Source organism: Zasmidium cellare (genome assembly GCF_010093935.1).
Source record: "Zasmidium cellare ATCC 36951 unplaced genomic scaffold M409scaffold_7, whole genome shotgun sequence".
Lineage (NCBI taxonomy): Eukaryota > Fungi > Ascomycota > Dothideomycetes > Mycosphaerellales > Mycosphaerellaceae > Zasmidium > Zasmidium cellare.
This window is the reverse complement of record NW_022986951.1, coordinates 516291-535163: the sequence shown is the minus strand read 5'-3', so window position 1 is coordinate 535163 and position 18873 is coordinate 516291. Positions and strand designations below refer to the sequence as shown.

Below are 18873 nucleotides of genomic sequence, written 5' to 3'. Positions count from 1 at the left end.
TACATGCCGGCGAACACGATGTCCAGCGGGGAATGTGTGGCGTATTCGCCGCACTGGTGAATGCTACGTTGCCATGTGATGAGAGAATGAGCGGGTCTGCGGGCCTGTTGGCCGGCATGGTCGGCGACGGTAGTATATAAAGTCATGCGGTCACCAACACGTGGAAGCAGGGGAGCGTGTTCACCTGGAGCCAGAACTGAACTATCAACATGGGCAATCACAAGGCTTTCGCAGCTGCAGTGCTGGCTTTGAGCCTCGCCACAGGATCATGCACCAACACCACATTTCCATACAAGGACGCCACACTCTGCATCGATGCCAGAATCGAGGATCTTCTCTCGAGAATGACGCTCGAGGAGAGCGCTGGCCAACTGTCCCACAACAGTCTCACAATTGGACCCAATGGAACTCTGACGCCTGGCTCTTCGACCTCCAACTCGACCGACAATGTCATCGGCGAGAAGTTCATGACGCATTTCAACCTTCGTGGTGACATTGAGGACGTCCATCTCACTGCGCAGTGGTACAATCGGATCCAGCAGCGGGCGTTAGACACGAGGCTGGGTATTCCGATTACGCTGTCGACAGATCCACGACATGCATTCACTGAGAACCTGGGAACTGGTTTTGCCGCGAACGATTTCTCTCAATGGCCAGAAAGTCTTGGACTCGCGGCGCTTCGAAGCCCTGAACTCGTGAAGCAGTTCGCGGAGGTTGCCAGAGAGGAGTATAAAGCGGTTGGACTTCGTGGCGCTTTACATCCCCAGATCGACCTATCAACCGAATATCGCTGGTCGCGTATTGGCAACACCATGGGCGAAGACGCCAGCCTCACAGCTGAACTCGTCGTCGCCTACCTCAAAGGCTTCCACGGCGAGACATTCGGCAAGCACTCCGTCACCACCGTCACCAAGCACTTCCCAGGTGGAGGACCCATGGAGAATGGCGAAGACAGCCACTTCACCTATGGCAAGAACCAGACATACCCTGGAGACAACTTCGACTACCACTTGATCCCCTTCAAGGCTGCCATCGCCGCAGGTGCGAGACAGATGATGCCGTATTACTCCAGGCCTATTGGGACTGAATATGAGGAGGTCGCCTTCGGCTTCAACAAGGGCATCATCACCGATCTGCTCCGCGGTGAACTAGGCTACAAAGGCATAGTTGTAAGTGACTGGGGCCTCATCACGGATACTTACATCGCCGGCCAATACATGCCCGCCCGCGCATGGGGTGTCGAGTACCTCAGCGAGCTGGAACGAGCAAAAAGAATCCTCGATGCTGGTGTTGACCAATTCGGTGGCGAAGAGCGTCCAGAGCTTGTCGTCGAACTAGTCGAGACTGGCCTCGTCATAGAGGAGAGACTCGGCATCTCCATCCGCCGCCTCCTCCGCGAGAAATTTGAGCTCGGCCTCTTCGACAACCCGTTCATCGACATCGATCAAGCCGATAAGATCGTCGGCAACCCCTACTTCGTCCGTCTCGGCAAAGAAGCACAGAGAGCGGCTTACACACTCCTCAAGAACGAAGACGACATCCTCCCACTAAGGTCGAACGTAAGCCGCAAAGTCTTCGTCGAAGGCTTCAACGCAACTTACCTTTCTGCCTTGCCCTCCCTCACCCTCCTCGACGAACCCTCCGACGCAGACATCGCTCTCCTCCGTCTCCAAGCGCCTTACGAGCCTCGTCCAGGAGGTTTCGAAGCGAATTACCACGCTGGCTCTCTTGAGTACAACGTCACGGAGAAGGCTCGACAGAAAGCTATCTTCGACGCAGTACCCATCTCGATTGTGGATATCTACCTCGATCGACCTGCTGCAATTCCTGAACTCGCGGAGCAAGCTACTGCGCTACTGGGCAGTTTTGGCAGCTCACCGGAGGCGTTCTTGGATGTTGTGTTTGGGGTTGATGGGGCGGAGCCGAAGGGACGGTAAGCAACCACTATCTTGGTTATGTTCTTGTGCGGATGTGTGCTGATATGTTTTGTTACAGGTTGCCTTTTGACTTGCCTCGAAGCCTGCAAGCGGTAGAGGACAGTAAGGAGGATGTGCCTTTCGATACGGAGAATCCTGTGTTTAGGTTTGGGGATGGGTTGAGATATGGTGAGAAGTGCTCTTCATGAAGCAGAAAGCTGCGCTTGAGGTACGAGTGGAGTTGAGGCCAGTGTGGATGCACTGCTTAACTTCTTGAGAATAGCAGAAAGGACGACCCCAGGGCTAGGCTGAAGGATCCAGCGTTGAAGTCTACTCTAACCTACCCCCCTCTCAATAGCCTCGAACAATTATTTTACCAACACTCATTTGTCCCAAATCAGGCAGATTATGCGAGGGAGCATAGCCTTGCCTCGCCGGATATATTGCTATCTGCCCACATTCGTCCGGGCTTAGTATTCATGGGCGGTCGCAGAAGGGAGCATTTTGCGAGATGCTTCAGGATTCGGCTCAAGAAGGTTTCTATAGCCTGTATAGGGGCTATGGGGACGTAGCAGCTCGCCTATAGCGCCTAGTCTAAGTGAGGTGAAGTGCTATGTAAATGCTAATCGGAAGGAGGTATGCGGCATCGAATTCATGGCCTCTATGGTAAGCCCACTGATGATAAAGAAACAACTTCTATCATTTTCTCGCCGTCTCTAGTAACAACCACGAGAACAATGAGCTGCTACTCGCTTCAGTCCAAGCAGCAACCCACGGAGAAACGACCCCGTCAATGCCCCTCACCATTCGCGCGCTCCATTTCCCCATCGGCATTCACGATGCACTCATACACGAACGAATACCACGTCTCCGCCCTCGCCGCCCTCCTCACCCACTCCTCCACGCGTCCAGCAAAGTACGCACTCACGGCCTCCACGCCATGCGCCTCGACCAGCGCGACCCCAACACGCGACTCCTCGCAGAGCCCGAGTACCGAAGCCGCGTCCTCCTCGCTCTCGCCATAGTGCTCTGGCGGGAGCTGCGCGGTGTACAAGTTGAAGAGGTGGAAGTTGGCGGGCCTCTCGCGCAGCGTCTGGATGAGGAGGGTGGTTTGAGCTGGGGCGAGGAGGGGCGGGTGGCGAGGGCGCTTTGCGCGACGGGGAGGGGCGTCGCCGGACGAGGTTCTCCGAGGACGCTTGGACGAGGACGAGGTGGTGGTTGTGGCGGCGGGCTTGGCTGAGGGTGCTGCTAGGGGGATGGTCGTGGTGGGGGAGGAGGCGAGGATGGGTGTGGGAGGGGCTGGCTGCTGAGATTGATCAGGCGGCGTATCCGTGTACTGATGCAGAGTGCCATTCTTCTTCACAGCGCGATTGCAAGCAAAGTAGATCAACTGCTTCGTGCTCTGCAAGTTGGTATGGCCAAAAGCATCGTAGATCGATTGCAGGGCCTCGTCCTTCGACTCGTAGTCGTCGTAGGCCTTGTATAGCTTGATGTAGAATTCCAAACTGCGCTCACGTCCTGGGCTGACTGAGCTGGCGAGTTCTGCGAGACTTGGATTGGGAGGAAGCTGGGAGGCTGTCGAGGTATCTGTCAGTCTGTGGTGCATATAAAACCCATGAACAAGCCAGACTTACTGCGATCTTTCTTATGTATGTTCTGTGGATCTATTGCATCGTTCAAATTCCGGCGAACATCATAGTCATGGCGCCACTCGTCATAAGCAACACCTTCTGCTCTCGCCCTCTTCTTCGCCGCGTTGCCAATAGTGTTCACGAGGGTGTTTCTGATGGCCTGGGGGTCGAATCGAAGCCATTGGTGATGGAGCGCCTCGTTGGAGAAGAACTCGGCAGCATCTAGGAGGTCATTGCCTCTTAGCTTGTCCGTCGAATTGTCGATGAGGCCCCGGGCGCGTTCGAGACTGTTCTGGGTATTCGCGTTGGTGGAAGCCATGGCGAGGACGAGGACGATGATCTTGGCGGTCAGATGGTGTTGGACAGCAGGAGATGTGTTTGGTGGATGTGCGAAGCAGTCTGGGAAGAGTTTCGAGGGGTTAGAAAATTGTCAGTGGCGGGTGGGTAAGCTTGGGCCCAAAGTGGGCTTCAACTGTGAGTGAATGTTGAGGATTCCTTGGCAGGCGGGGCCTTCAGACTTGCACCTTCATTCAATACTAGAGTCGAATCAAGCCTCTGTGGACAGAGCCCGCCGTCTAAGCACCTTCGTACTAATTCAACGCTGGATTTCGCCGGAAGTTGCGTGTTCACCCTTAATCACTGCCATTGCAAGCTAAGCCGGTAGTTCAGTTGGCACGCGGGTCCCGAACTTCGACGAGCAGACGCATCGACCATTGTGGCAACAGAAAACCCGTCCTCTAAAGCAGTCTTGATTATCGTCAATCAATACAATCCGTCTCTGACATGGTCCAGCCGCTTGAGGCACAACACACGCGCCCCCGGGTTGGCTGAGGACAAGACCGCTCACAGTCAGGCCATTTGCTTGCTGTCAAGCACAATGGCTCGAGCCACAATACGACAGTCGTAGTGCAGCAAACATTGCATTCTGGGCGCTCACACCGCACAGTACGGAAGACCAGCCTCAATGCGCCAGAATGGGTTGCCCAGGCCTGCCGATTGTTCGAGAACCAACGATGCCATGTGCTAGGTTCGAGCAGCTGGCCGTACACAAGATGTTCCCGAAGAGGCACTGTGAAACGGTTCCCACCGTTGACGTTCGATCGAGAACCCGTTGATGGCATCGCTTTGCCCAATGAAGGAGTGTATCGACCGACAGGGTCGGTATAATTCGCGGAGCGTTGATCACAGCGACAGGAAGGTCCACATCAGCCAAACCAGCACCAAGCCGCCACTCCTCCGTCTGCGCCTAGTCGATGCCTCACGATTCCGATACCCTCCCACGAGCTTGTGCAGTTTTTCACGGGATATCGCTTTGATTGGGGACGGTCGAAGAGCTTAATTGTGTGCTGAAGCCAAGGGACGTCCGTGTTCAATAACAAGAGCCGGCAGAAATAAGGCTCCGGAGACGCATCGTTGTGCTGCAGCGCGATCGATACGCAAGAGGAGGACATCTCATGACCGGTCAGATCACAGCGTTCAGGTCGCTGTGCCTCTTCTCCTGCCATGGTAAAGCTCACGCAACTCCAGATCGTCATAGTCAGCGTCCTCGTCGGTTATGATCTATAAACGTCAGCACCGATACACTGATGCTGTACATAATGCAGTAAGAGTTGGCTCACAATTTCAGTTCGAGACTGTATTCGATGCGGACCCGGATGCAGCTCCCGTGAGCTCTCAGAAGACGGGGAGCCTTTGGCTGAAGTCTCGACAGTTGTCTTTGCTGAACCTGATCCTGAGTATACACCCGGGTCGTAGCTACGCTGCCGAGGGTTCGATCGGCTCCCGCTACCACTGCCACTGCCACTTTTGTAGTACTGTGAGGAGTTCGGGCCTGATGTCCGGAAGATTTGGGATATGGCAGGAATGCATCCAACGATAATGGCTGTGGTAATGGTCAGCTAGGAGTGGAGGCTCTGAGTGGCGGAGGCGACTTACAAACCATGCATTCGACGACAGCCCAAAAGCCTAGCCAAGGTGGGCTGGGAGTACTGTTGCCCGTCTTTGCATAGATGAAGAAGACACGAAGAATGGACACAACGATAGCAATGATGGTGACGCTGAATAGACAAGCTAGGACCCACTTGTCTCTGACTGACATCTTCAAAGTCATGAGGATGCGAAGGGGGAAAGCCATGACTGAAAGGTTAGTCCTTTAATGCATATTCAGAGGTGCTGTGCTTACTCAGGATATCAGTCAAGACATCAACCGCAAAGGAGTAGTAAAGGCTGATGATCTGTGCCCTCTGATTGCGTGGCGATGAACATGCTCCAAGCCTGGTGAAGTCGTGGATTGAGTCGCAAGAGGTGAACTGGGATATCACGCAGCCGATGAAGGTCAAGATGGTGAACGCCAAGATGACCCACCATGCCCGGATGAAGTTGGTGTTGAGGATCACCCGTCGAAAGAAGAGCAGCAAGCTGATTTTGACCGACCAGAGTACTGCCCAGAAAAACATCGTCACCGCATAGTTGTACCTCATCATTTGAGTGTAATCGGCCACAATCTTCTGGCTCAGTTGAGTGTGTCCTGATAGCCAGCCCATGACCGAGTACAGGTATGGGATGTCTGCAATGTACAATGCGCAAAGCGTGATATACAGTGCCAGCCCAAAGAACAGGGCCAGGTCGTCTTCATGGAGTCGTCCTTGCTTCGCAATGCGAACGTAGGCCCGGAGTGCTCCCACTACGCTGGTCACGACGATTCCCAGGATGCAGAAGGCCTGTCGCTTTCGTTAATGGCCATCCTTGACCTAATCAGCGGCGCATGCTCACCTCCAGGACCTCTTTGGCCACGAAAGCTTCCAGCAGTGCCATAGATGGTATGGACCGGCGTCTTCGGCGCTCAAGACATCAAATTGCTGGAGCAGCCTCGATAGACACGATGTCGCATAGAGACGAAGGTGGGCTACTTCAGCCCTCGGGGTGCGGAGTCGTCTTTGAGAAGATGCCACTCACCCGCGTCCCTACGGATGTCAGCGCCGCAGTCATCCTTCTGCTGTGCCAGTTCTCCGTTGTCGTCCTGCAGGAGCATCTGGCTCTCATAGCGAAACGCTTAAGAGCACAATCGGCATAGCACAAACCCTCCTGAAAGCTCAGAGTGGTTGACGGCGGACTTCATTGCTTGGAGCGGTTGTTGAGTTACGGCACAGCAGACTAGTGTGGGTGCACTTAACGATGCGTGGGAACACGCCAGACCCGATGTGTTGTAGACGGTTACACATACACTTTCCACTTGCATCCCGCAGCCAGATCGCCAATGGATTTCACCCAAACCAGTCTTACAAGACGGTACCGGCAAGCCCAGTTCCGTGAGTCGCAAAAGGGTCACCTCGCGTGCGCGTCAACTGGGCTTGGTGCTGCACGCCGTTGACTTTCAAAAGAAATTCCCTCTCCTGTGTCTCGTCGACAAAAATCAACAACATTGGAGTGCAAGGCAAGATGCTGTCAATAAGGGTCTTATTCCTGCTTGTCGCTGCCGTGTCAGGAGCAACGACCAATGATCAGCCAGGCCACCGAGGAGGTCACCAACATCCCGGAAAGTCCCAGGCAGCGCGTGTGAGACGACATCGTTTGGGTAACATGGGCTAAAAACACACGCTAATCGTTGACCAGTGTCAAGCTCTTTGCTCGTGCCTCGACGCAAAGTTTCCCCAGCTCGTGTCGTACGAAGGACAGGCTACCTACATCTCGGAACAGAACTACTGGTCCCAGCAGCAAGCAAACACCAAGCCAGTCTGTCGGTTCACGCCGACCAGTGCGGAGGATGTGTCTGTTGCTATCAAGGAGATTCGTGACTACGGCTGCCCATTCGCGGTCAAGAGTGGTGGCCACGCATCGTTCCAAGGAGCTTCCAATGTTGATGGTGGCATCACGATAGATCTCCTCAAGCTGAGCGAGATCAATGTCTCTGCTGACCGAAAAATCACCCACACTGGTACGGGCAACAGATGGGAAGATGTCTACTCTAAGCTCGATCCCATGAACTTGGCAGTCATTGGTGGTCGCAATGGGGATATTGGCGTGGGAGGTTTGCCACTGGGAGGTATGATGGGTGGTAGTCAAATGGATCCCTACGAAGCTGATCCATCGCAGGCGGCATTTCGTTCTTCTCTGGCTTCCATGGCTGGGCCTGTGACAATGTGCAGAACTACCAAGTGGTTCTCGCCGACGGACGAATCGTCAACGCCAACCAATCTTCACATCCCGACCTTTACTTTGCTCTTCGCGGGGGAGGAAATAACTTTGGCGTGGTCACCCGAATGGATCTCGAAACGTTCGAACAGGGACTGTTATGGGGTGGCTCAACAGTCTACTCGCTCGACAAGAACTCTTCGCTTTACGACGCCTTCTACTGGTTCAACGTCAATGCCAAAGACGACCCCAACGCCGCTTTGATTGTTTCTGCGGCTTGCATCAAGGCAATCGGTAGTTGCCTCTTCTCCAACAACTACAACTACATTGAACCAGAGGTCAACCCACCGGTCTTTCACAACTTTACCCGTGTGCAGAACGTGACGTCGACCCAGCGCATTAGCAATCTCCTTGACTTCACCAACGAGCTCAAATCGACGCAGCCGAATGGATATCGGTGAGTACAGCTACGGTTTTCACGGTATTTCAGCTAATGAGATCCACAGACAAGCATTCTTTTCTATCACTCTACTCAACGACGCACAGATTATGAAAGACATCCTCAACGACATCTGGTATCCCGCCGTCCAGCCTCTGCTCAAGGTTGAAGGCTTTTTGGGAACGCTCGTCTTCCAAGTCATCACCGAGCCCATTATTGAGAAATTCAGCAAAGCGGGCGGTAACGCGCTTGGTATCACTGCAGAGCAGGGGCCACTTATGGGTGAGCACAGGAACGTGGACAAATAAGAGTGTAACGACTAACTCTGTGCAGTCTTGAACATGGACTTCCAATGGAATTCCACCACTGATGACGACCAAGTCCTCAGCATCGAGAATACCATCATCGAGAAAGCAACAGCACTTGCTAAAAGCAGAGGACTATTCCACCGCTACATCTACCAAAACTATGCATATATCACGCAGGATGTCTTTGACGGCTATGGCCCTCAGAGCAAGGCTAGGTTGCTCAAAGTACAGCGAGACTACGACTTGAAGCATGTATTTGTAGACCTGCAGCCGGGTTACTTCAAGATCCGGCCATGATAGAGCATAGTGTAGTTGATTACGGCATGCTGAGTTTGTCATTATTCAGGAGCGAGCAGTATTGGTCAGAAAACGTGACTTTCCACGCACGGAAGTGCATCGAGGCTCCCTCCACAACAGTCAGCAAAGGCTGCATCAAAGCTTCACGTTTCATCCGCATATATGTGCAGTGCTTCTGCCCGATGCAAGACATCTCGCAGATTGATGAGAAAATGCAGGAACACAATGCCGCGGCTGCCAGGCTGGAGAAGAAACCCAGTGAAGGCCGAAGTAAGTACGTGTCCAATAAGTGATCCGTTCCACATCACTAATCATATGTCACATTTCAAAGCCGTGCAGAACCAGTATAAACGCCATTTCGCCACAATCGACACCTTTTGTGACCTCTACGCCTCCTCAGGTACTGGGTCCTCCGGTCGTCTCTGTCGAACCCAGTGGATACACCGAGAATTGAGCGTTGTTCGCCTCCTCTGACCCATATGCATGCTTCAACATCCAGCCGATGGACTCTTGCTGCGGGCTCGGGGCCTCTGGATTTTCCAATTCGTTCTTCAGATCCATCAACAACCTGTTCCACCGCTCCTGATAGTCCATCGTCAGGGTCTTGTTCTCCTTCTCCAGCTGCATGCACAAGGCTTTCAGGTCGTCAATCTCTTGCTGCAGCTCGTCAAGACGCCGCCTCTGTCGGTCACGATATCTTCGTTGCCTATCAAGGTACGTCAGCTCTGACAGTTGCTTATTGCCCTAGGACGCACGATGCTCGATTCTGATCCCTCCTCCGCACTCCTCTATCCTTCGACACCAATCCCTCGAAGATGAGCTCGCCTACTACAGGGATCTGCCCTTGCGGCGAATATATCAAGGATGGGCATCGTGTTGGTACAGACTCGGGAGTGGTGATTTGCTTGGGCATCTCTGGTCGCCCGGCCTCGTTGAATGTCAACTGCGGAGGTTAGAGCGGACTCCCGATTCACTCCTCACACCGCACTCACCCACATGTCGAAGCACCCAGGACTACGACTGGCATACGGCTGGCTCGGAGTCCACTCTGGACAGAAGTCTCTCGACGTAGCCATCGATTATGCACGGCTCGCTCTCGATCTGATATGCAGCTTGGGCGCAAGGCAAGAGCAACGGCAAGAACAATATGTTATCAAAGGACAACCACAACACGAAGCATGACTAACACCAAGCTTCGCATTGCGCAATATGGCCGTGCATCATGGCCGGTCCAAGCAGGGCAGAAAGATGACCGGCGACCAGTGAGGCCCACGAATACTGAGACCCGGCGAGCGGAGAGTGTCCTGGCCGAGGGCCTTAGGGTCCCTGCGCCAACCAACGGAACCTCGACCGGTGACCTGCCGGCTTCCAGTTTCCCAAGTTGCATTCTGGGGTCTACGCAAGCAGACGCTCATTTAGGCTGAGCATTTCAGGTATTCCGCCTGGCTGTGATCACTCGAATCACTTTAGCCGTATTTCACGACGGCATCCCTGCGGTTTGTAGTTTAGACTGCCGTGAGGATCAATTAACTGGTCGTTGTCATATGGATAGGCTTATAGTGTGCATTAGTAGGTGATGACAAAGTGCCTGGAACGCTAGCGCATGCAGGATTAGTGAGCCTCGTGCGGCTTCGGCCCTATTCGTTCGTTTGCTTTTCGCCTGCACGTATTTATGTTCTAGCGTTTTCTGTTCTGGGGACAGTCACTAATCATGTCGAGTGTTGGTTACTGCTTTTGGGCAGTGAGATTTGGGAACAAGTCCGGTTTGGGTGCTCACGGATGGGTTGCAGAACGCTCGTCTTGGACATGATTTCCTTTTTATGTCATCATGAAATCTTCACTCCCTGTTTGTGGCAGGCTTCATTCTGAATTTGATATCTACAACAGACTTGTTCCCTCGAATTCTTTTAATAATGCACAGATCGCCGCAGCATATGCTTTTGGTTGCTTCGTACCAAGGTCGATGAGTTAAAGTCGATCTAGATATCAATGTACAGATCGAGGATATCGAGCCGCTGAGTCTTGGTGAGTATACGATATACAGGTGCAAGGTTGTAATCCCGGCACATAGAAAGCATCCCGGTCGGCATTGGCTCCAGGTCGTTACCACTACCTCCCGACTAAGACCCTTGCTGCCTAAGGCTTGCAGAGCCGGCTGCATCGCAGCGGACAAGCTGGCGGGATTGCCTAGAGCAGTAGCCCAGCTGCTGCTACCCGCGCCTGACTCGGGAAATAGCGTTACCGCTGGCTTACTTCGGAGGCCCGTGAGCGTGGTGGAAATGAACACAGGCATATCCGATTTTTGCAAATTGTCTTTCGAGCAACCTGTTTTCTCTCAGAAGACGTGAGGAAGAACAAAAAGCAAGAAGTTTGATCCGAAGTCGAGATGCTAAGGGTTAGAGTGGCCCGTGCTTGGCGCTAGTGGCCGAACATTCACTCACTTCTCTGCCACGTGACTGGAATCCTATCGAGTACGAGCACGAAGTCGCCAATGGTACGAGGAAGGTTTGAACGCACCGCAGCCGACAGGAATAAGTATATCGAACCATCGCTCGACGTTGAGGACATGCACCTGAGATACTTGGAAGTACTCATCGATGCCAATGTCGATTGGAAAATGTATCACACGCTAAAGAGCCGTACGTATACACTAAAGCGAGCTCACAGTGTCATAGTTCTTATCAAACCTCAGGATGGAGATGCCTCTCGAGCAGAAGACCTTCCTATAAAGACGGCCAGATTTCCAGTCCAACTCCGACGTCTTGATCTCAACATACCTCCACGCCGGCAAGCCATTTAGTTTCTTCAAAACACAAACAATCATCAGACATGCCAGACCAAATGATCAAAGGAGATTCTCAGAGGATTAAGTCCTCTGAGGTAAGTCTTTCAACCACAAAGTGATCGATCATTCTTAGCTGCCAGTCCTACGACAGGCCAAAAGTGGCAACGACCCTGGTTTTGCCGCCCGGGCCCAGTCTGCTGGAGACAGAAACACTAATGCCGCCGCCAACAGCAACACTAGCTCTGGTGGCAAGTCCAACAACTCTGGCAAGAAGTGATTCACGGCAAGGCATCGAAAGATCACATGATGAATTGACGACGCAATCATTTCAACGAATTACGACGAGAGCAAACATTTACACTCCTTCAGAACAGTCGTAGCATCTCATACTGCACCAAGAGAGCTCCTAAACTCCTTTCAGTCCCCTCCGAGTCATGCCAAAGCTGATCTTCATCATATACCCATCCAATCCTCGACCTGTGCGTCGGTGCGAAGCTCTTGGAGCTTGGATTTTACGATCACTTCTCGCAAATCCACAAACGCCTTCTGGACCTCGACAGCCCCAGTCTTGCGTAAATGTGCTATGACATCTTTGAACTTGGGTCCGCTCTTGGGCAGTATCTTGTACCATCTGGCCAGTCAGCAGAAAGCCTTCATACTTAACAGGGCTGAGTCATACAATGTCTCGGAGAGCTGAGTCCCCAACACCAGGCAAATGCCTTTCCCAAGGGTCTTCTCAAGATTCTTGTATCTATGGCCCCAATTGACCATGTCTTTCATGGTGCTCTCGACCTTCTCGGGCGTCGTCTGGTTGAACAAGCCGTACGAGCACAAGGCTCTCGCAGTATCCGAAGCACTGATGCCACGTGGGGCATGGTCCTGAAGCTCTACAAGCAGGATGCAATACATACGAGCTCTGATACGGGACTAACAATCACCGCCAGAATCCTGCATGAATGCGCCCACAACGAATGCTCGAGGGTCCCCGACCGGGTCGATTCTCCAGCTCCAGAAACTGCTTGGACACGTCATCCACTGATGACCACACCCAGTCAGCTTGCTCATAGTGTCTGCATCTGGGCCTCTGTATTCGAAGAACTGCTCATATCGGGCTGTGTCTCGCTTGTCTCGTTTCGCAACTCGATACTTCATCAGCGTCTGCAGTCCTGATCTTTCTTTCATCACCTTCTCGATCGTAGCCACCATATCGTCAAGTGTGCGGGCATCTTCGGCATCAAAGCCAGTGAGGAAGGCCTGAATATCAGCCATTGAATCCAAGCTCTGTGGTTGGAAAAGAGAAGTGAAGAGGCTTGCAAATGGGCAATGACAAGACGACAGAGGTGGGACTTCTGCAGAGAAAAGAGAACGTGAGCTTGCGACCCTTTGTCTTCAGACTCCAACAAGCTCAGTGAGATGGTGTGTTGATCTCATACCTCATTCGATGATATCTGGCCCGACAGCATGAAAACCGGTGTGAGCTTCAAGAATGCTCGCCCAAACTCTAACCTTCCAAGGGAGCACGCCATTGGCCACGCTAAAATTCCGTACAGCCTTTTGAAGCCTGTCGAAAGTGGAGCCTACTCTATATCAGGGGCCGCCCAAGACCTCATCAGAGCCAGTTCGACGACATTGTGCATCAGTACTGCATTATCTTTGCTCTTCGTTCGCCCAATAAGCCCTCGGATATGATCTGAAATCAAGGAATTTGCAGGCAAGTTACCGTGGGAATGACCGACGGATATGATCTATGCCCAATCACAAGGAACTGCACCAGCGCCCTGACCGGCGACTAACGCCCAATACAGGGACTCCATTGACCGCTGACGAGTCGTTCGTACTGTTCTAGAACTACACCTGACATCAAGCTGGAAAGATCGTGGTGGTAATGACGATAGGGTGCATTCTGAACCTGTGCTGAACGCAGGGATTGTTGGCATATCGCGTCATATCTCATTCCCTCAACCTGGAAGGAAGATGGGGTATAGCACAACAAACCTAGTGATGTTCTGAGATTTGGCGGCCTTTCCTTGATCGATGCCCAAACACTTCTGCACATGCTTTGAACTGCAAGTTGACAGAGATAGACGTGGGACGTCATACTCTGAACGTTGATCAAGTCGAGAACATCAAGTCGAGAGACGAGAGAGCAAATGGAAGGTATTCTCATGGAAAGTAGATGGGGATATAAAGGTCGTGAACTTCCGCTGTCTGCATGATCGATAAATCACAGAGTCGAACAGAAGCAAAAAAGAAAACCGACGTCTTTGTCCCATTATTCAAGTCAAATATGCCCGAAAACATGTCTTACCACTTGGAGAGCCACATGGACGATCAGTCTACCAGTATGGGTGGAGAATCTGACAGAGAGCCAACAGTGGTCAACGCCGTGGACGAAGAGTATTTTTCTCGATGCTATTGGTCCGGCAAAGTCTTCGTACATTACATTCTTTCCGATGTAGTGTTTCGTACTTCTCCATCCTCGTGGCGCGGTACTCAGCTCGAGGTCAGTACTCGGGTCATCATCGAGAGCTATCTTACTGACGTTTTGGACAGGCCGAGCTTGCGCAAGCAGTCATTGATTTTCCTTACGCAGACTGTGTGGAGCAGCTTGATGCCTTGCGACCCATCGATGTTCCCAGTCACGGCTCGAGCCCCTATCGAGGCGGCCACTGGGCTTTCATGGCCAAGTTAGGAGCACTACTGGATCGTGAGCCCGAAACAAGAGCGAAGCTGGTCCACTTGATCCAAAGTCGCGGAGGCACTGTTCACGTTAACCTGGGCCCTTCTCAAACATCTCCTCCTTCTCCACCTGAGAGCGAGAGCTCCTTGGAGGCTGGCGAAGGAAACAGAATGGCAATGTATACGATGAAACTGAACGAGTGGTGTATGCAGAGAGGCAAGAACATGAGTTACGATGACGAACAGCTGTCAGTCGATCCTCCACAATGGCAGGTCAATGTGAGAATCGAAGGAGCCATCTTCACAGGCAGGGCAAAGAAGAAGGCAAATGCCAGGCAGATTGCGTCCAAGCAGGCATGCAAGGAGCTTGGGATTAAGGTCTGAAAGCAGAGTCACACGGCTTCGTGTTGTATCTACGCTCGCCGCTTGTGGTTCTGAGAAAACCAGTCTAACAGTCGTTGATGTTTGGCTTATTGATACTTTCACTCTTGCGGTTATCTTCAAAATGTGTGAATAATGAGTTCTTTTGCACAATAACGGTACGTAGAGCGTGGATCGCCGTGTGATTATCGAATCCTCTTACGGCTCAGCTATAAGTACTTGCCACCCCTTCGTGAACGAAAGTCTATGTTCTAACTGTCTCTGTTCCCACACAGCTTCTCGGCATCCGCACCGGTTCAAAGATGTCTCAACCAGGGTCCTCAAACGCTTTAATTCAGGACTTGTATGACGATACTGAAGACCTCCACAAACTTCTCGTACTTAAGTGCACGACGCAGTGTGTCGAGAAGGATTATCATAAATTCGCAACGTCGCAGCCGCATCGAAAGCTACCGAACGACGAGTTTCGACCATGGCGCAGGTATTTGGACAAACTGAGCTACCTCTGCGACTTTGAACGAGCAGGCCACACGGTAGCTGGTGTTATCGCGCACGCTGGTCGGAGAGGTAAAACCTTGACCTTCGCTACGAATTGCTCTCAGGGTCGGATTAGAGACATGATGTTGGACCACATCAAATTTGTTTTGCGTGAATTGGAAGGATCTCGCGAGACGATCGATGAGCTTGTCGAGAAGATTGCCATTGAATCAATCGAATTGTCGAGGAGGAAAGCGGAGGACTATGGCGACAAACTGAAAAGAGAACTGAAACGGATCGAAAAGCAGATTCCCAAGACTGCTAATTCAAACGGTACCGCCCATATCTATGCTTCAAGAAAGGCTTCGTCGCTAATAGTAGTTGTAGAACGCAAAATGCTGAACTCTGCTCTAAACTTATTGCAAGGAGCGAGTAGTGACCCTCAGCGTCTCTGCTCTACTGCAGCAGAGATTCTTTCGAGACCAGAATATGCGTACCTGAAGAAGGCGACCGGCTCTCGGTACATCAACGTCAGGCATTTCCTTGGTCGACTGCGCTCTTGGCATGTGGCTTCTCGCTACGTTGTGAGGTACTCCAAGAAGTTCTCCAGGCAGATTGGTGGTGCACGAGTTGAGCTCCTACCTCACGACATGTTTCACAGAGGCCAGACAGTGACTCTCCCCTCGAACGCAGACGATGTTTTGCTTTGGATCCTGGGCAAGCATAAGCAGCATTTCCTGCCTTCGCTCAAGGGTAAACTGGACTTTGCGAGCGGATTTCTGGAGAAGAACTGCAATACCACTAGTGTCACAATCATCCACGCAGAAGCAGCCCTTGCCCAATGGGCCTACATGAATGAGATAGATTTCATCTTCGGGGATAGATACATCGGATGCAGCAAGCCATCTTGCTATGCTTGCGATATGTACCTTTCGAGACATCCTGGCGATTTCGTGCAAAGGCCTCGTCATGGCAATTCGTGGTTCAAGTGGTGTCCGCCGAGGCTCATTGAAAAGCCTGACGACAGGACGACATCTCGAATACTGCGAGCCATGGCGGTGGACATTCAGGAAGATTTGGATGCGACTCTGGCTGGCAAAGACCTGGGGAAGCGACAGCCTTTCGAGTCTACTTCGGGAATTGAGACGACGATTCGACGCATCCACGAGGCTATGACGCTCCAAGGGGATGTCTAAGCTGGATCATTGGTGGTAGTAATTTGCTGCCCTAACAGATAGAAGCTATTAGAGGAGGATATTGCCAGTCTCAACGAAACGTCGAAGCAATGAGTTGAATTTCTCCGGATTCTCCCAAAACATGAAATGACTTCCACCCTCCTCCTTGTCGACAGGAACGAACTGAGCTCCGGCAACATGATTCTTGACCCACTCCAATGCCGACAGAGGAAAATTGCTACCACTCGCTCCAAAAACCAGTGTAGGAATGTTGATAGTCTCAATTGCATCGCGTCAGTCATTATGCGCATGGTCCAGCAAAAGCGTAGCAGCATTCCTTGGGTCTATGGTCAAGTTACGCTCCAGTGTCCAGTCGATGTATTCTTGGGAAGCCGTCTTAGTGGACATAGAGGGTACAAATTGAGACATGGCGGCTCGAGCATCACTTTCGATCGCAAGGACAAATTCGTCAAGGGACTGATGCGTGAAGTTTGCTCCTATCTCCTTTGCCTGCTTTTCCGACCAGCCTGGTTTCGGCAGCATAGATGGGGATTGATCTACCAAGACTAGACTCTTGATGCGGTGGTGTTCGCCAGCAAACAGTTCCCAATAGCTCAAATGATTGAGCAGCCCATGGAGTGGCCGACCAGTGTGACGTCCCTGAGGTCCAGTTGGGTGAGAACGTCGTTCAGGTCAGCAGCGAAGCGGGAGATTCGGTATCCGCGGTCTGTCTTCTGAGATGAGCCGTGTCCTCGATGGTCATAGGTTGTGATATGGAAGTGCTGTTTTAGGTCTTCGTGTTGCTTTCGCCATTGCAGTGCCGTCTGGCACCAGCCTGGGATGAAGACGATATTTGGCTTGCCTGTGTTTCCATGTTGTTCCCAAGCGAGATCAACGCCATCGCTGGTATTTACTACCCCGGACTTGTGGCTCGCTGTCTCAGGCATGACTGTATTGTAATATTGATGGCTCAAGGGTGCAAATGCGGACGGAAGTAGCTTCAAGAGAATAGTAAAGGGTCAAGCACGGTAACAGCCACTTTTATATGTCGATATTGCGACATTACGACGGTACGACGGTGCGACGGTGCGACGGTGCGAGAGAGCTGACTGTGCTTTGAATGTTCGGTCAGCCTCCATGACTATACGAGCTTTGTGTCAAGGTGCAGATTGCTAGGATCGAGATGCTGAAGCATACATGCTTGCAACGAATGCTTGAGGCGAGGTACAAGGTGTGTCAGACACATATTTCCGGGAGATGATGGCTCTTTCGAGTCTATTTGTGCCCTTGCTGCATCGATCGTATCGATCTACGCATCTGGTGATATCTTAACGATGCTTTCCGGAGCATGCCCAGCCACGGCGGAGTTGGAGTTGCTACTTAATGTAAGGCCGTAGTCATTTTTATCCTGAAACGTCTTCGCCCACCATGCCGAGTTCCAAACCCTCTTCAGAAGTCTCGAATTTGGCCCTCGAGTCCCCATACTCCAAGTCGTCACGTCTTCTGGCGGACAGCTCGTCAGAATGGCTTGTGTGAGGCTGCAAATTCCAGTATCCCCACAGAGTGTACGGAACTCGAGATAAACGAGAGACGAGTGACCCCTGTAAATGACTGCAATGGATCGTCCAACAGTGTGGGAGATGGTTCTGGACAGTTCACGAGCACTTACCTGCCGGACTTCGTGGACGTGTGTTGAGAGTGAAGGGCATTAATCGGGCATATTCCAATAGAGTCGTCGACTTTTGTTCACCAAAAGCGTGCTGTGGCGTTAATCTGCTTCACTCAATTCGCATCATGTGTTTCAAGTGAATTTTTGAAAGCACGGACTCGCAGGAGATCTATGCTCATCACAATTAGCGACAATAGCACAAGGCAACCACAATAGTACTTTGTGCTGAGCGGCGGCTACAAATACCAATTTTACTTACTTCTCTCCACTTCGATCTCATCCTGACGTTGCTGTGACTTCCTACTACCAGTCACTTCAAGACCCATCCCAACCCATACGGTCCAGAGCTTCGAACACCACAACATTCCGACAACAAACCATGTCGGTTCATCTCAAAGCGTAAGAATGTCTCCGCTGAGCGTGTTGAAGGTAAGCACTAACGTTTTTTCCAATAGGGCCTACAAAGCTCGCATCGACAAGCTCGAGTCTCAGAAAGCCGAGCTCAATGCAGCCATCGACGAACTCAAGGGCGTTCACAAGAATACCATCGTGACACCTCTCAACATGTCTGGCGAGGCAATTCAAGCCGTCCTCGATGCGCTCGGACAAGAGAAGATTGTGCGTGCATTCTGGGTTGAAAGGCGGTCGAGCCTTCACTGACTGGGACATAGCGTGCCATCAACGACGACATGGACAAGCGCATTGCTGAGGTCATCTCCGAATACGCAGGCCAGGGAGACCCAGCTGTGACGAGCGAGGTTCAGCGCATCCAGGGGGCGACGTTCATGCGGTACATGTTCGAGGTGCAGACGCCGAGTGCCGAGGGCGACACAGGCTCTTAGGAAACGTCTCTCTGCAGGAGAGCGAGTACATCTCCTTTAAGAGTCTTGCGATCGGACTTCATGTCGAACGGAGGTTGCGGTCCGAAATGAGAGTTTTGCCTTGCTCAACGAGGGTTGTGTCGACCTTCTCGACTTGCGCATCA

General features: G+C 52.1%; 8 protein-coding genes across 8 annotated transcripts; 5 read left to right on the top strand and 3 right to left on the bottom strand.

Annotated features, from left to right (window-relative positions):
• Positions 1 to 209: 209 nt before the first annotated feature.
• M409DRAFT_19356 (glycoside hydrolase family 3 protein) lies at positions 210 to 2125 on the top strand (the record flags this gene model as incomplete). Its single annotated transcript, XM_033804896.1, has 2 exons — positions 210 to 1933; positions 1996 to 2125. 2 exons carry the CDS (start codon positions 210 to 212, stop codon positions 2123 to 2125), a joined length of 1854 nt encoding a protein of 617 aa, XP_033671425.1.
• A 2898-nt stretch (positions 2126 to 5023) lies between these two features.
• Positions 5024 to 6361, bottom strand: M409DRAFT_64236 (uncharacterized protein; the record flags this gene model as incomplete). The annotated part of the gene is made up of 5 exons (XM_033815979.1): positions 5024 to 5107; positions 5167 to 5429; positions 5483 to 5683; positions 5730 to 6267; positions 6320 to 6361. 5 exons carry the CDS (start codon positions 6359 to 6361, stop codon positions 5024 to 5026), a joined length of 1128 nt encoding a protein of 375 aa, XP_033671424.1.
• Positions 6362 to 6985: 624 nt separating this feature from the next.
• Positions 6986 to 8722, top strand: M409DRAFT_64235 (uncharacterized protein; the record flags this gene model as incomplete). The annotated part of the gene is made up of 5 exons (XM_033815978.1): positions 6986 to 7102; positions 7160 to 7589; positions 7640 to 8135; positions 8185 to 8399; positions 8451 to 8722. 5 exons carry the CDS (start codon positions 6986 to 6988, stop codon positions 8720 to 8722), a joined length of 1530 nt encoding a protein of 509 aa, XP_033671423.1.
• Positions 8723 to 9118: 396 nt separating this feature from the next.
• On the bottom strand, positions 9119 to 9798 carry M409DRAFT_19353 (uncharacterized protein; the record flags this gene model as incomplete). The annotated part of the gene is made up of 3 exons (XM_033804895.1): positions 9119 to 9428; positions 9478 to 9665; positions 9715 to 9798. The coding sequence occupies 3 exons, from the start codon at positions 9796 to 9798 to the stop codon at positions 9119 to 9121; spliced, it is 582 nt and encodes a 193-aa protein (XP_033671422.1).
• Positions 9799 to 11872: 2074 nt separating this feature from the next.
• On the bottom strand, positions 11873 to 12776 carry M409DRAFT_19352 (uncharacterized protein; the record flags this gene model as incomplete). The annotated part of the gene is made up of 4 exons (XM_033804894.1): positions 11873 to 11913; positions 11969 to 12138; positions 12187 to 12394; positions 12446 to 12776. The coding sequence occupies 4 exons, from the start codon at positions 12774 to 12776 to the stop codon at positions 11873 to 11875; spliced, it is 750 nt and encodes a 249-aa protein (XP_033671421.1).
• Positions 12777 to 13794: 1018 nt separating this feature from the next.
• On the top strand, positions 13795 to 14570 carry M409DRAFT_19351 (uncharacterized protein; the record flags this gene model as incomplete). Its single annotated transcript, XM_033804893.1, has 2 exons — positions 13795 to 14010; positions 14061 to 14570. The coding sequence occupies 2 exons, from the start codon at positions 13795 to 13797 to the stop codon at positions 14568 to 14570; spliced, it is 726 nt and encodes a 241-aa protein (XP_033671420.1).
• A 299-nt stretch (positions 14571 to 14869) lies between these two features.
• On the top strand, positions 14870 to 16240 carry M409DRAFT_19350 (uncharacterized protein; the record flags this gene model as incomplete). The annotated part of the gene is made up of 1 exon (XM_033804892.1): positions 14870 to 16240. One exon carries the CDS (start codon positions 14870 to 14872, stop codon positions 16238 to 16240), a length of 1371 nt encoding a protein of 456 aa, XP_033671419.1.
• Positions 16241 to 18267: 2027 nt separating this feature from the next.
• On the top strand, positions 18268 to 18730 carry M409DRAFT_51557 (uncharacterized protein; the record flags this gene model as incomplete). The annotated part of the gene is made up of 3 exons (XM_033811839.1): positions 18268 to 18287; positions 18344 to 18506; positions 18560 to 18730. 3 exons carry the CDS (start codon positions 18268 to 18270, stop codon positions 18728 to 18730), a joined length of 354 nt encoding a protein of 117 aa, XP_033671418.1.
• Positions 18731 to 18873: the final 143 nt, after the last annotated feature.